General features: G+C 47.6%; 1 protein-coding gene across 2 annotated transcripts in view; it reads right to left on the bottom strand.

Annotated features, from left to right (window-relative positions):
- The window catches only part of USP13 (ubiquitin specific peptidase 13), a 109,355-nt gene that overhangs the window by 34,643 nt on the left and 60,127 nt on the right, over positions 1–14,585 (bottom strand). For both annotated transcript variants that reach the window (XR_002828243.1, XM_006084891.3), the window contains exons 11-13: positions 4,433–4,558; positions 3,251–3,404; positions 673–847 (exon numbers count right to left, since the gene is read on the bottom strand). Coding sequence is in view for 1 of the 2 variants with exons in the window: in XM_006084891.3 (XP_006084953.1) it covers positions 673–847; positions 3,251–3,404; positions 4,433–4,558 (455 nt within the window). In the remaining variant the exon portion in view is untranslated. The remainder of the gene's footprint in view (positions 1–672; positions 848–3,250; positions 3,405–4,432; positions 4,559–14,585) is intronic.

Below are 14,585 nucleotides of genomic sequence, written 5' to 3' on the forward strand. Positions count from 1 at the left end.
AACGTGTGTCAGCAAGGACTTCACTGTATAAAATTAACTAAGGTGTCAACTAAAGAAAGAAACGTTTATGTAGCCGACGAGGCTGACAATGTGGACCTAGAACACCTCCTGCCTAAGTCCCAAGCAGCTTATCTGAACACACTCAGGAGCCTCGATGGCCACTTCGAGGGGCCCTGAGACCCCTGGCCTCCAGGTAGGAAGACAATCAACCAAGTTTAAGCCAAATATCTAATCTATAACAGTGGAGTTTAAACATTAGAGACAGTCATACGTATATTTGCAATTTCATTCATATCACTCTTGTCATGGGGGAGAAGGTTCTTGGCCACACACTCTTGGCAAAAAAAAAAAAGCAAATTCTTAATAAAGGATAAACCACAACCTTGCTTTTCAAAAAAGAAAGCATTCCCTCCCTAGCACATAATATATAGAATATATGCCTGCTTTATTGCACAGGTCTCACACACAAGTGAGGTGTATAACATCCAAGGTTGTGTGAATCATAATCCTATCTCACCACACATAAGCAAGCATGCGCAGACTCATACAATACCCTACGACCTCTCCCTTACCCCTGTTCCCATTTCTCAAGGCCGTCTCCCTATCCACCACCACCAAATAAGCACACACATGTGCACGCATGCATACACACACACACACACACACACTTACTTCACACCCGCAGACTTTGCCTGTAGGGCACTGCTCCAGAAATCATCCACGTTTTCTGGTTCAGAAAAGGCCTGGAGGCAGGCACTAAATGGTATCTTGGCACGAACCAACTCAGGAAGGGGTCTTCTGTTTGCTTCTGCTTCCCTTCTCGTTAACTCATAGGCAATCAGTTCATCTGAGAAAAAGAGCAAGAAAATTAAGGTCTTTGCAATCGCTCTTATCTTCTCAAAATGGAAAACACCCCCTTTGGACAACTTTTGCGGAAGGCTCCTGGACTGGGGCAGGGTTGCTTACTTACTGCCCTTCACAGATGGGAAAAGCATGCAGAACGCTTGTTCTTGGGGTGTCTTTATAGTAGCGCTGACAGACTGCATCAAGCCATTCATATTTTTTTGCCTGTTCCCCTTTGAGACTGAAAGGAGGGAACTGTGAACTCTGGCCTAGATAAGAGGTTTAGACCATGTGTGCGATGTAAGTGATGCTCGAACCTGGTCTGGCATTTATCCAGAGGTCAAGGCTGTTTTACCCAAACGCCACCCTCCCATCACTAAGTCTTCACACAGAGAATTTCACACTGAAAAGAACCCGAGGGCTCACCTCTTCCCAGGCCCTTCTCAATGATTAGAGGTCATAGAGGGTGTGGGCCAAGGAGCAAAAGGAGCCATAAGGACCACAGTTACCCACAGCACACAGCCTGTGGTATTGACATTGCCAAGACAACTCCGGGTCAGGTTACTCAATACCTCAGACAGTAGAATAACCAACCCAGAAGGCCTTTCTACACTATCCCTGCTGAGTGGTTAAACACCAAGGAAAAAAGAAGTGAGCACACTGTGAACTTCCCAAGGTCAGCAGATCAGCTCTTGGAAAACACCTGCAAGTCAAAATGTTATGTAGATTTTGAATGGGCCTTTCTGGGACTTCCTTTTGTGTTTAAAAAAAAATCACTCCTGATTCTATTTTTAGGCATACATACTAGTATGTACTTAGGTGTTTTCTTAAACACATCTGACTGATTTTTTTTTCCAGAGAGGAAGTGAGAGGGAACGAGAGATAGAAACATCAATGATGAGAGAGAATCATTGATCAACTGCCTCCTGCACGATGGGGGATTGAGCTGCAGCCTGGGCATGTGCCCTGACCTGGAATCAAACTGTAACCTCCTGGTTCATAGGTTGACGCTCAACCACTGAGCCACTGCACCCGGGCCAGACTATGATTTTAAAATTCATCTCCCAGTCCAACATCAGTTTACAATGTACTTATATCTAGGATGTTGGCGTTTGGTGTTCTCAACGTCCAGAGGCTAAATGATCAGTCTCCTTTTTGAACAAAATAATTACCACTCACAAATTATAAACAGCGAGTCAGACAGGATCACAGAACCGAGCAGAACATGTGAGTCAGTGTCCCTGAGGTCGGCAAGAGAAAGCAACGAAGCCTAGTTCTAAAAAGGAAACAAACATATGCCCTCACCCTCATTTCTATCCTTATAAAGGATAAACTGTAAAAACGGGTCACAAGCTGCAGGAGCTTATAGAAAATGGAAACCATTTTGCCTTGAAACCGCCAGAATCATCACTTTCCAATTAGCACAATAAAGTGACCACCACCACCACCCCCCAAAAAAAGAGAAAAAAAAAGGAGTACGCATGAAGCTGTTGGACTTCACAGAAATGACCCATTCATAGAAAAGAGGCAACCTAGCACATATTTTGCCTTTTTCTGCTTCTAATAAGTTAATTCTAAGTAATATCATGTGTCTATTCTGCTTGGGGAGAACCAGATTAGACAGCCTGAAGGAACCTGCCCCTCAGACCCCAATATCTCCGCCTTCTTCCTGCCTCCAAAGCCTGGAGGCCCCTCCAATGGGCCTGGCGCCTGTAACACTTCATCATCTATAACAGATCCCAGAAAACTTGGATGCCAAAGCTGGATTATATCAAGAGACTGTATCAAAAGGCTGCTGCTTGAATGTCTCACATCAAAAAATGCAGTTCTAGAGTGTGGATTCTCGGAGGGAGAGGAGGCGGGGAGGTAATTAACCAAAGACCTTGTATGCATATGTGCATAACCCATGGACACAGACAACAGGGTGGTGAAGGCCTGGGGCGGGGGACGGAGGCAGGCTGGAGGGGGTAAATGGGGGGAAAGAAGAGGGCATGTGTAATACTTTCAACAATAAAGATTTTTTTTTAAAATGCAATTCTGATCATTTCTTTCAGACTTCATAGCACAGCTTATGAGTGATCAAACCGTTAAAGACTTTTCCACATGTATACTTACAAATACCTTCCCCAGAATGAAGCTGACTCCAAGCCAAACAGTTGGTCAAATTTATAGGCACTGAAATAAGTCCCATCCATAGCCCTCCACAAAAATCTGTGACGCATTTGATTCTCTGAAAGGCAATTACGTGGCGACCGAGGAAAAGATGGAAAGAGACATGCAAACCAGACCAACTGGGCCAGGCCTCCGCCCAGCAGAACTGCAAGGCGACTAATTCGTATGACCTCTGCTTCCAGGCTTCTCGCACCGGAAGAAGCCCACTGCTGATTTCCCCCTCTGGAGCCATTACCTTTGTTGGTTGCTGCCTCCATGGCCACAGGTAACTGCATCAGGTAATCCACCCTCTCCGTGTAGCGGACTTTTCGGGTCTGACAGCACTGAATGCGTTCTTCCACCAAAAACCGGAAAACATCACTTGGATTTTCTGAGCCAATGCGGTTCCTCTGAAGGTTAGATTACGTCAGGTTAGTGGATTTGTGAATATTAAGCCACAAATAAAAATTAGCATAAAGTCAAATATAGCTCTGATGTAAACATCCAACGAGGTTAGGACACAGTCCCTCTGGGACGTGCCATTTCACCAGAGCGCCTTAAAAGCAAAACACTGGCGTTTGTCAGAAGTCCCCAAGTGGGGGGCTGGCTTAATAAAGTATGACTCCTCCTGTGAATTAATATTAAGCAGCAATTAAAAGTCACGGGAGAGGGACTGACCTGGATGGAGTTAGAAGAAAGGGCCTGAGGGAGCCAAACTAAAGAGAAAGGGGCAACGCTGAAGGACCACCCTGGGAAAACCAAGGCCGTGTATATCATTATAACACGCATTCGTGTAAATTACATACAAATAAAAAAGAAATCCGGCTAAATTCAAATACAAATGAGATGGCAAAGCGTTCACAGCAGGTTAAGTGGAAACCGTTGCTTAGCAACAGCACGATTCTAAATGCACCTGGAAAATGCCTGTGGGTCAGACACTCAAATGTTAACACTGGGCTCTTGGGAGGGCTGGTATTACAGGTGATTTTTTATTTTGATTTTCGCCTTTGTGCCTTTCTGTATTTTCCATAAAGAACATATTTGTAATGGAGGGGAGCTATTTTTAATGGGGGGGGGGGACTTTAATCATGAATTCTTAGCGGCTTTTGAAAATCGCAGCATTTAACGTGACTCAACTCTGCTGTGAGCAAAGTTTGGCCATCTCTGAGTGGTGGCAGGAGGACAGCAACTACCACACAGGATTCTCAAGAAGCTTCGTCACCAAGGAAGGAGGAAGAATGGTGAGTGAAATAACTGACAAACACTCCTACAACACGTACAAATTCAAAGAACAGGAGGTCCACCAGCGCCTAGGAAACAGGACAGGAGGAGCTCTCCATCCAGTGGCTGGTGGAGCCTGGGCAGTGAGAGATTTAGGGAGGGGAGCGGGCACACGTCTTACCGCCCTGCTGAGCATTTCTGAAGGTGGCTTACTCACCTCTACCAGATTCACCAGGTGCAGGAAGAACTCCTGGGCATCCTGCTGTCTGTTGGAGGAGAATTCCGGATGACTCTTGCTTACAAAGGCCTTAAACATGCGTGGAGAGATCCCATTCTGCTGAGGCTACAATACATAAATAAAAGCAGTTAACAACCCTTGTATACACAGTAACAGCACTAAGGGCTGGCAGAGTGGGGATTAGCATAAACCCTCATTTGCAGATGAGAAAACGGAAGCCCACAGAAGCTCAATGAGCAGGCCCCGTGCACGGGATGTTTGGTACCTACCAGGCCCTGCACTCTGGACCTGATATGAGAACAGGACGGGACCCTTCCTGCTGAGTGCAAACTGAAGCCATGATGAATATCCCACTTTCTACTAGTAAAAGAGGAGGCACTGGGCCCATCCTCACAGGACTGGTGGCCAAACTGTCGTTCCACCCACTGCAGAGCAGGCTAGGGATGCGTTAGGGAGGAAAGCGCTGCGGCATCTTCTTCGCTCCCCATGAGGGGATATGAGAGAACCCCTGGTAGAGACTGGGGCGCCTGCCAGGAAAGGAAATGGCACTGCACCCCCTGCAGGGCTGCCCAGGGCTGTTTCTGGAGTGGAGCACAGGGAGTTGCCAGGAGCGTGCCCCTCACCTGGGGAAGCAGAGGGACCTGGCTGCAGCTGCCAGGAAGGCAGAGTGGGAGAGGGAGGGGCGGGACAACTTGGCAGGACAAGGATGTGTGAGCTTCCCCAGGGGCTGAAAGGACAGCACAGAAGGCAGCCAGGCTCCTCCAGAAAGGACACTGAGTAGGATGATGGGAGGCCAGCTGGCCAAGGAGCCACAGGGCAGGAGGCGGTGGGGGTTACAGGGTCAGCTGGACAGGGCATCAGGAAAGGTCCTCATGGAGGCCCCTGAGGGGACAGGTGGAGGCATCTCTAAAGAACGACTAATGCGCCCCACACAAAGGGCGGCCATGACAGGAGTCACAGGGAGCCAGAGGGAGCCAAGAGCACAGCTCAGCGAGAGGCCCTGCCTTTCTCCCCAGCCCTTGATCCTGGCTCTGAGAGGCCAGAGGAGGAGGCAGGAAGCACAGAGGTGGAGCAAGGACAAAAATGCCAGAGGGTCACATGAGCTCGCTCATATGTGGGATATAACGAACAACATAAACTGATGAACAAAAATAGATCCGGAGACAGAAACACTGATCAGATCGTCCAAGCTCAGAGATCAGAGGGAACGAGGGGGGGGGGGGGGGGGTTTGGTAAGAGATCAACCAAAGGACTTATATGCATGCATATTAGCATAACCAATGGACACAGACACTGGGGCGGTGGGGGCTTGTCCTGGAGGGCGGAAGTGATGGGAGGCTGGGGGAGGGGACATATGTAATACCTTAAACAATTTTTAAAAATGTCAGAGGGTGCCAGTGCTAACCCTGCTGTACGCTGGTTTCTGAGACTCCTGAACATGGTGGGGGGAGAAGCTTTAAACTGATTTTGATGCGAACTGGACCGTGTAATGCTGGTGATGTGCAGGAAATCCAGGCGATCTGCCTGAGCTGCTCTGAAGAGACAAAGTGGGGAAAGTCCACTTCGCCCTGAGGACAGAGGTGGGCTCATGAAAACGCCATTTCCTGAGTCCCCTCCAAGTTCAGCCCATCTAATAATGGGGCGACATGTCCCCTCATTCAGTACAATAACCCTACGAAGGAGGTACTACTGTTATCCCATTTTATAGCTAGGGAAACTGAGACTGGCAGAGACGTGCCAGGGAGGCCTTTCCATGCAAGTGGTCTTACAACCAGACTATTAACCAGCTAACAAAGGGCAGGACCAGGATGAACTCCCAGTTCTGGTGCAGGTCCAGGCTCTCTGTAGCAAACATGGAGTGGTAGCTGTAGCACATAGTAGGTCTCAGGGACACAAACTTCACCTTGCCCATCAAACTAAAGAATAAAGAAGTAATGCATGAGCCCTAGCCGGTTTTGCTCAGTGGATAGAGCGTCGGCCTTCGGACTAAAGGGTCCTGGGTTCGATTCTGGTCAAGGGCACATGCCTGGGTAGCGGGCTGGATCCCCAGCAGGGGGTGTGCAGGAGGCAGCCAATCAATGATTCTCTCTCATCATTGATGTTTCTATCTCTCTCTCCCTCTCCCTTCTTCTCTGAAATCAATAAAAATACATAATATTCAAAGTGATGAATAGCAAGAACCTACAACCAAGATTACTTTACCCAGCAAAGCTATCATTCAGAATTGAAGGTCAGATAAAGAGCTTCACAGATAAGAAAAAGCTAAAGGAGTTCATCATCACCAAACCAGCATTATATGAAATGCTGAAAGGTATTCTTTAAGAAGAGGAAGAAGAAGAAAAAGGTAAAGATAAAAATTATGAACAACAAATACATATCTATCAACAAGTGAATCTAAAATTCAAGTGAATAAAAAATCTGATGAACAGAATAAACTGGTGAATATAATAGAATCAGGGGCATAGAAAGGGAATGGACTGACAATTTTCGGGGGGAAAGGGGTGTGGGGGTTGCGGGAAGAGACTGGACAAAAATCGTACAAAAATGGATGAGGACAGTGGGGCGGGGGGTAAGGGCAGAGGGTGGGGTGGGAACCGGGTGGAGGGGAGCTATGGGGGGAAAAAAGAGGAACAACTGTAATAATCTGAACAATAAAGATTTAATAAAAAAAAAAGAAGTAATACATGAGCTTTCTGCAAATGTGTGGCTGTTGTCTATCCACTTCTCAAAACTACCACATGCTCAGCTTCCAGGCGACGTTCTCCTCCTCTGAAGTCCAGAGAACTTGCCATGTGGGCCATCACGGGGCACAGGGAACAAAGCCCCCCATTTCCTTCCACTTTCAGCCTGCTCTGGCCCATCTGACTCCAATCTGACAGGCAGAGGTCGTGTCCACACTTCTTTGAGATCTCCTGGACCCCCAGTCAATGCCTGGGGTGTGGAAACCATGACGGGTGTACGCAATCACACAGTCAGATGCAACAGGTGATGGAAGAACTCCCATAGCCATCGGCCAACGAGTGGGCTCTGCATATAAAATATCTCCAACGTGCATGTTCTAAGCAATGTTTCTAATAAAACTCAAGTGGGTTTCCTGTCTTGCAAAACTGTACCTGCTCTAGTCGTACAGTATTTACTGAGCACTACTTCCTGCAGAGCACTACTGGGGATTCTGCGCTCCAAGGGCTGACAGACAACACACAGATCTATAACGAATGGGAAAGAAAACTGCAGGGACCTTGAACAGCAGAAATCAGAGAATTCTGAGGACCTGGAACCTGTACTTAAATGACCAGCTCACACAGATGGCTTCGATGTGCCTCCAGTGATATGTGAAGACCAATTTATACCTGATAATTAGTTTTACTACCTGTATATGCACCTCCTAAAAACTACGTGACAGTTGTAACTTTCCTCACTCACTAGGCTGATATAGATCTCCATAGTATCAGCCAACATAAGCATGCAGAAATAATCCTTATCTTTATGCATAATGGCTAGCATTCATTCATTCAATAGAAATTTACTGAGTGCTATGAAATGTCAGACACTGTTTTAGGTACTTGGATGAATAGTTACCAGGTCCAGGCATAGTGCTGAGCACTTTGTATGTGTATCTTGCTTCATTCACCCAACTTCATAAGGTGATTAATATTAGTATTATTTTTTCCACTTGACAGGTGAGGAAACTGAGGCAAAGAGGGGTTAAGTAACTGGCCCAGGATCACAGCTAGAGAAGTCAGTCTCTCCGTCCGTCTCTCTCTCTCTCTCTCTCTCTCTCTCTCTCTCTCTCTCTCTCTCGTCCTAATACCACTTCCTGCACACAAATGACTAGTTCTCATCTCTGATGACCCACAGTCCATCTTACCAGTGGAAACAACAGCACAGTATGTATCTGACTCTGGGTAATCCCTCTTCAAGCCCACGCACCACTGGGGCCAACATCCCAGGCCATCCAGCCATTACCCCCCACGCCCAGCAGGGTGGAGGCTCCACTGTGAATGAAGCTTTCGCAGTGTGCGTTCCAGTTTGGGTGCTCCCATGAGCGTGCACTCACTGCCTGCTCCTGACGGTGTCAGCTCTCACAGGCTGTGCTTCATGCCTCATGTGGCCGCCAGTCCCCCCGAAAGCAGCTGCTTTAGAAAGTTCAACAAGTCGGTGAATTCTGAAAGGCTGCCTGCTGCTCGGTACCACCAGAGGGTCATACGGCTGGGAGGAGACCTTTCAACAGAGACCCTGGTGAGAAGTCCGGGAAACCCCAGACACTCAGCATGAACTGAGGTCCAGCCTCATTCATTCCCCTCCCACGACTCTTCTCTCTCTGTGCCCATTTCATTTCTTTTCCCTCGACTGACCTTTCTTAATCCTCTGTTCATTGGGCAAGTGGATAGCTTGAGGACTGAGAATCACTGAGGAGCTATTTGAAAAAGCTTCCTAGCCAGAGAAATTGTACCTCTCCCTCTCCATGTCACACTGCAGACCAGCTCCTGGCTCTCACCGCTGGGTTTGAGCATTTTAGCTCAAACTCAGCTAACCCACACTGACTGCCTTGATGATTCGCCAGCCCTGTCCCGCTGCACCACACCCCACACCTGTGATATCTCTGATTTCAGAAGGGAGATCTCACAGGTCCCCAGCCTCCACTATTACTGTGTTCACTTCAGAGCTTGTATATTAGAAAGTCGGTAAAAAAGTTGAGCCTGAATCTAATTGAACTTCCAGCTTATAAGAAACACAAGCTAAACAATAGCTCAAGGAAGCATTCCTTAGAGGAACCCTGGCAAGCGATCCAGCTCCTTCAACAAATCAGTAGCATGCAGGAAGAGAAGGGGGGACTTAAAAGAGATGTCTTTGATATTGCAGGGGAAAATCTAGATATGCTTCTAACACGTTAAAATTTTAACCTGATATGTATGTTTTTAAAAAAAGTATTCTAGTTATAGATGCATACTGAATATTTACAGGTGAAAGGGAGGATGCTTGGATTTTGTGTTAAAATACTTTGGGGAAAGGAGAGGAAAAAGGGGAGGAAAGAGCTAAGTTTAGGGGGGGTTGATGAAACCAGACTGGAAGACGGTGGTTTATTATCTTCACTCCCTACTTCTGTGTATTTTTGCAAATTCAAATAAACTCTTTTTCAAAGTCAGGCTCTGGACAAGGAGGTTTCCTTCTTACGAGAAACTAAAAGCCAAAATAAGAACCAAATACCTAAGTTAAAAGAAAAAAGGTTTTCTGGTTGGCAGTGGGTTGGTGACATCACCCGAGTGTCCCCCTGTGGACCTATCACTGCACAAGATGAGAGGGAGAGACCGGAACTGACCAGGAGTCAGATCTGCACACACCCTCACTGCGAGCCGGGCTCGGACACCTAAAGGAAAGGTTAGTCCTGACAACCAACTGTGTGAGAGGGAGCCCCAGATGCCCTCCAACATAGCAACCACCTAAGGCACCTGTTGTACTGACAGGGTACTGTACTTACTTTCTCCATCAGCAACTGGGAAACAGTTGAGCTAAAATTACAGCGAGGACTATGGTGTTCAGAATGTTTCCCCAATGCTTACGAAGGACTTTGTGATGAACACTGCACACGAAGGCAGCTGGACGCTGTCCACTCATATCCCCGAACCTAATGCTTTACTCAACACGCAGGCAGCACAACTGAGGCTTTGTATCACTTCAAAGCAACCCTGTTCAGATATCTACATGTAGACACAGGATGAAACAAAAATAGGCCCATCTCAGCCTGTCCCCAGTACACACGTGCATGCTTTCTGTTGATGGCACTTAAACCTTCACACTTAAACCCTGGACCAGTAGTTCCCAACCCAGATCCAACTCCCAAATCTCCTAGGCTAAAGGAACAGAGGGCATTCCCCTAGCTATGTTTCATATTTCAGATGGTGAGTTAAAAATGTTACATTTGCCCAACCCAGGAAAATGGAGGTTAGTAAAAAACAAAGGTCTGAGTTTGTGGCTAAAATTACGTCACCTCCAAGTAGAACACTGGTTATCTCATGTTTATCAAAAACTGAGGCCAGAAACTATGTTTCAAGGATTATTTAGATGGGACATCAAATGAACTGCCCCTTAAGAAGCGCAGTTTGTTCAGAACACAGAATTGTCTAAAACATGTTATCTTCCGAAGGAGAAACAAATGAGAGTATTCAGCACTGAAATGTGTGAAAGCACTGTCTTAGAATGCACAAAAACCTTTTTGAAGAAGAAAAGGTATCTTTTGATAGGAGGTATTATCTAACACAGACACAAGTTAATTTTTAAAATTAACTCAAAAATGTAAGTAAAAATGGCAGTGCCCAAAACAAACACTGCAAACCTTTGTACAGATGAAAAAGTGTATTAAGCATGCACATATAAAAACTGGATTTCACCGTGGCCTGCAGCAGACCAGCTTAATACCAGAAAGTATAGATTCTAGAAATAACCCCAAGATGTAAGCAGAGGTGGGAAATCCAAGTGACTGGGCTACCTGGTGATTCTGCAAACATTAAGCATCCCCTTTGTCATCTACCCACCACCAGCTACACACAGAGGCATGAGTGGCTGAAACAAGGGCTGGAACAGCTGTTAGGCACGCAGGCTAGTGCAGTGGTCACACGCACAGACTCAGGGGCCGGACTGCTGGGTGGAAAGCCCAGCCCTCCCACTCACTGGCTTGGTAACTTTAAGAAAGGTTTCTGAGCCTCAGCGCATGTACAGGAAGAGCCTGGCCTTTCGTTAGCACCCACAACGTTAGTATTCGCAGCACTGGTGGTGGTGGTGGCCCTGTGAAAAGGCATGCCCGCCACATGGCTCTGACCCCTCCCCGCTCTCTCCCCTCCAGCACACATTCCTCTCGTAATCTGTCCTCTTCCCCCCTTCAGCACATCTTCTTTCCTCTCCTGGGGCATTTCAGGCTCATCTACAGGTCACAAACACAGGGGCCTGGGACAAGATCAAAGGGCTCCTGATCCCTGAGAGGAGACAGATTCTCACAACTTGATTTCTCTGAAAACAACTGCAGTGAAGATCCCGATGCCTCAGAAAGTAAATCCCTCCACTGCCTGTTTAAGCTTGAAAGTAACACCTTCAGGACCGCAAAGAAAATCATCCGGTGGTCGATTCAAGCTCATTTGGAATGTTAAAGGGGCCCTATTGATCATGGCACCTCCAAGCAGGGAAAGGCTTTTGCAGACCATTTATACACCCACACACCCAGCCCATCTGCCAGGAGATGGTCACAGAAGGCCTGGAGCAGCTGGGGACTGCACAAAAGGAGGACGGCTACTCCGCTCCAGCCAACTGCCTTCAGAACTGGAATTGCCAGGGGTCCTGAGTGTACGAGAAAAGCTGGAAGTTCAGATACATATGTGAGGGCCAGCAAAACACATCTGCAGGACGTAAATGGCCCCAAAGCTACCAGGTTCCACCCCTTGAGCTGGACAGAGCCCCACCCGCCATCCTCGGACCCCTGGAGATCACAGACCCACTGCACAATAGTCACCAAATCCAATGGCAAGGATTGGGCAAGGGCCCCAACCAGTCATTGTTCATCGACTAAATCAATAACGTGCCTTACTTTTTTTCCTAATGCAAAAGGACTCTGTGATATTAACAAAAACAAATGTTAGCCCTGGCTGGTGTGGCTCAGTGGATAGAGAATTGGCCCGCACCCCGAAGGGTCTCAGATTAAATTCCTGGTCAAGGGCATGTACCTGGGTTGCAGGTTCAATCCCCGGCCCCAGTCCAGGCGTGTGTGGGAGGAAACCAGTCGGATGTGTCTCTCTCACATCTATGTTTCTCTCTCTCCCCATCCCTCCATCCCTTCCACTCTCTCTAAAAATCAATGAAGCCCAGCCGGTGGGGCTTGTGATTGAGCATCGACCTATGAACCATAAGGTCACAGTTCGATTCCAGTCAGGGCACATGCCCAGGTTGTAGGCTCGATCCCCAGTAGGGGGCGTGCAGGAGGTATCCAATCAATGATTCTCTCTCTCCCTCTCTCCTCCTCTCTGAAATCAATAAAAATATATTTAAAAATAAAATAAAACAAAAAAATCAATGAAAAAAAAATCCTCGAGTGAGGATTAACAAAAAACAAAACAAATTTTATTTAATTCTGCACTTGATGGCTGAGCCTGGAAGCTCCTGTGACGTGCCATGGTCCCTTGGCCCCTCGCAGGCCAGCAGAGGAAGCCAGGCTCCCAAGTCCCAATCAAGTCTCCTCCTCCACCAGGGAGGGTGGACCCTGCCCCAAGAGTGGCCCAGGAGACTGCCTGGGTGAAACCCAGGATAAATGTGATCAAAACAAAATTCTGAACCAAAATTCACCATCACCTCTTCAAAGTTTCACAAGGGCTGAGAGGTGGCAGCATGGATACCTGCTACCCCGGCCCCACACCAGAACCATCTCCTCAGCTGCATTCCAGATGCGGGTCTTCCCATCTCAGGTGGAGAAGGGACTCACTATCTTGCAAGGCCGGATGACAGTGCAAGTGGAGAACTTGTCTTCCTGCCCCACAACACTCTGATCTCCTGGCCTAGCCATTCGAATGTCTACACCCCTCTCAACCTTCCTCATGACCTACTTCCTTCTCCCCATCCCCCAAACACTGCCTCTGTATGTTCATATGTCCCCTGCATAATCTCCCTTCCATTGGCTCCATTTCCCCAACTAACTGGCTTCATTACAAAAAAAAAAAAAGAGTTGTTTCACTTTCCATTCTTACTTCAGTCTGCAGGCATTAGCTAAGATGACAGATGTAAGATGAGAGCACAGAGTCAAACACTTGAGAAGCAGAATTGGAAGGACCTGCCCACTCAGTCAAAACAGGGCACTCTGAGGGCAGAGCAGGTGCTGGGAAGTGGGGCATGCATTCCATCCAGGACATCTGCACCGCGGAGCCAAGGCCACAGATACAGCCGCATACATTGCGCACTGCGGGACTCCAAGGGCAGTAACAGACCAGGGTGCGAGTGGCGCCCTCTGGCGTGTGTAACAGAGAGCCCAGAGAGGCATCAGTGGCTCATCCTACAGGTACGTGGAAATCTTTCAATTACTCTATCAATTAAGAGTGACTACATAGTTGCCCTGGCTGGTTTGGCTCAGTGGATAGAGCGTTGGCCTGCAGACTCAAGGGCACATGCCCAGGTTGTGGGCTCATTCCCCCGTTGGGGGCATGCAGGAGGAAGCCAGTCAATGATTCTCTCTCATCACTGATGTTTCTATCTCTCTCTCCCTCTCCCTTCCTCTCTGAAATCAATAAAAAAAAATTTTTTTTTTTTAAAGAGTGACTACAAGACTTGAGTGTGCTTACAAACCCCCTGGCAGCTTACTGAAAATGAGGACTGCCCAGTCCTCCCCAGAAATTCAGAATCCTCAGCTCTAAGGGGGCCTAGGAATGTGCATGTTGTTGTTTTCAACAACCAGCCTCTCCACAAACCCTAGCAAACAAAGTTGAGGCTTAGTGGAAGAAAGACTCCATAAGGGCCAAGATTGTGATACCAAAAGGAAATGTTTCTATTTTATAAAGTTTACCAGTGGCCCGGTGCATGAAATTTGTGCACATTAAAAGGGGATTAATTAGAGGAAATATTTTAATATTGCTATTTGCCCTTTCTCTATAATAGAAGTGTCAGAGGTGAAAGAAAATTAGTAAAATGTATATGAAAATCTTCCTCCTGTCAGAGTCTGGGGTGCACCACAAAACCCAGAGTCAAATCCCTGCCCACCCACATGCGCCTTGAAATCATGCAAGACCCAGACCCCCATTGGGCTAGATCCAGACCCGGCCAGTCCCACCCTTGTCAAGCCCCGCTGGGCGGGGGACATAGCCTCAGGTCCCCTGGCCCAGCATTGGGGCGGGGGGCGTGGCCTGAGATCCCCCATCAAGCCCCACAGGGGCGGGGGCGGGGGGGGGGCACAGCCTCAGGTCGCTGCTGATTGCTCGTTAAGGCTCGTTACGGGAACTTGGCCTCTGCTGTGGGCGCCGCCATCTTGTGTGAGTGATGGTCAAATTTGCATATTCACTTTATTATATAGGATTCCCTTCCATCTCAGCTGTATTTTATGAAGAATATTGTTTCTGGCCCTGGCCCGCTTGACTCAGGGTTAGAGTGTCAGCCCAGAGACCAA

The sequence above is a fragment of the Myotis lucifugus genome, unplaced genomic scaffold, assembly GCF_000147115.1.
Source record: "Myotis lucifugus unplaced genomic scaffold, Myoluc2.0 scaffold_14, whole genome shotgun sequence".
NCBI lineage: Eukaryota > Metazoa > Chordata > Mammalia > Chiroptera > Vespertilionidae > Myotis > Myotis lucifugus.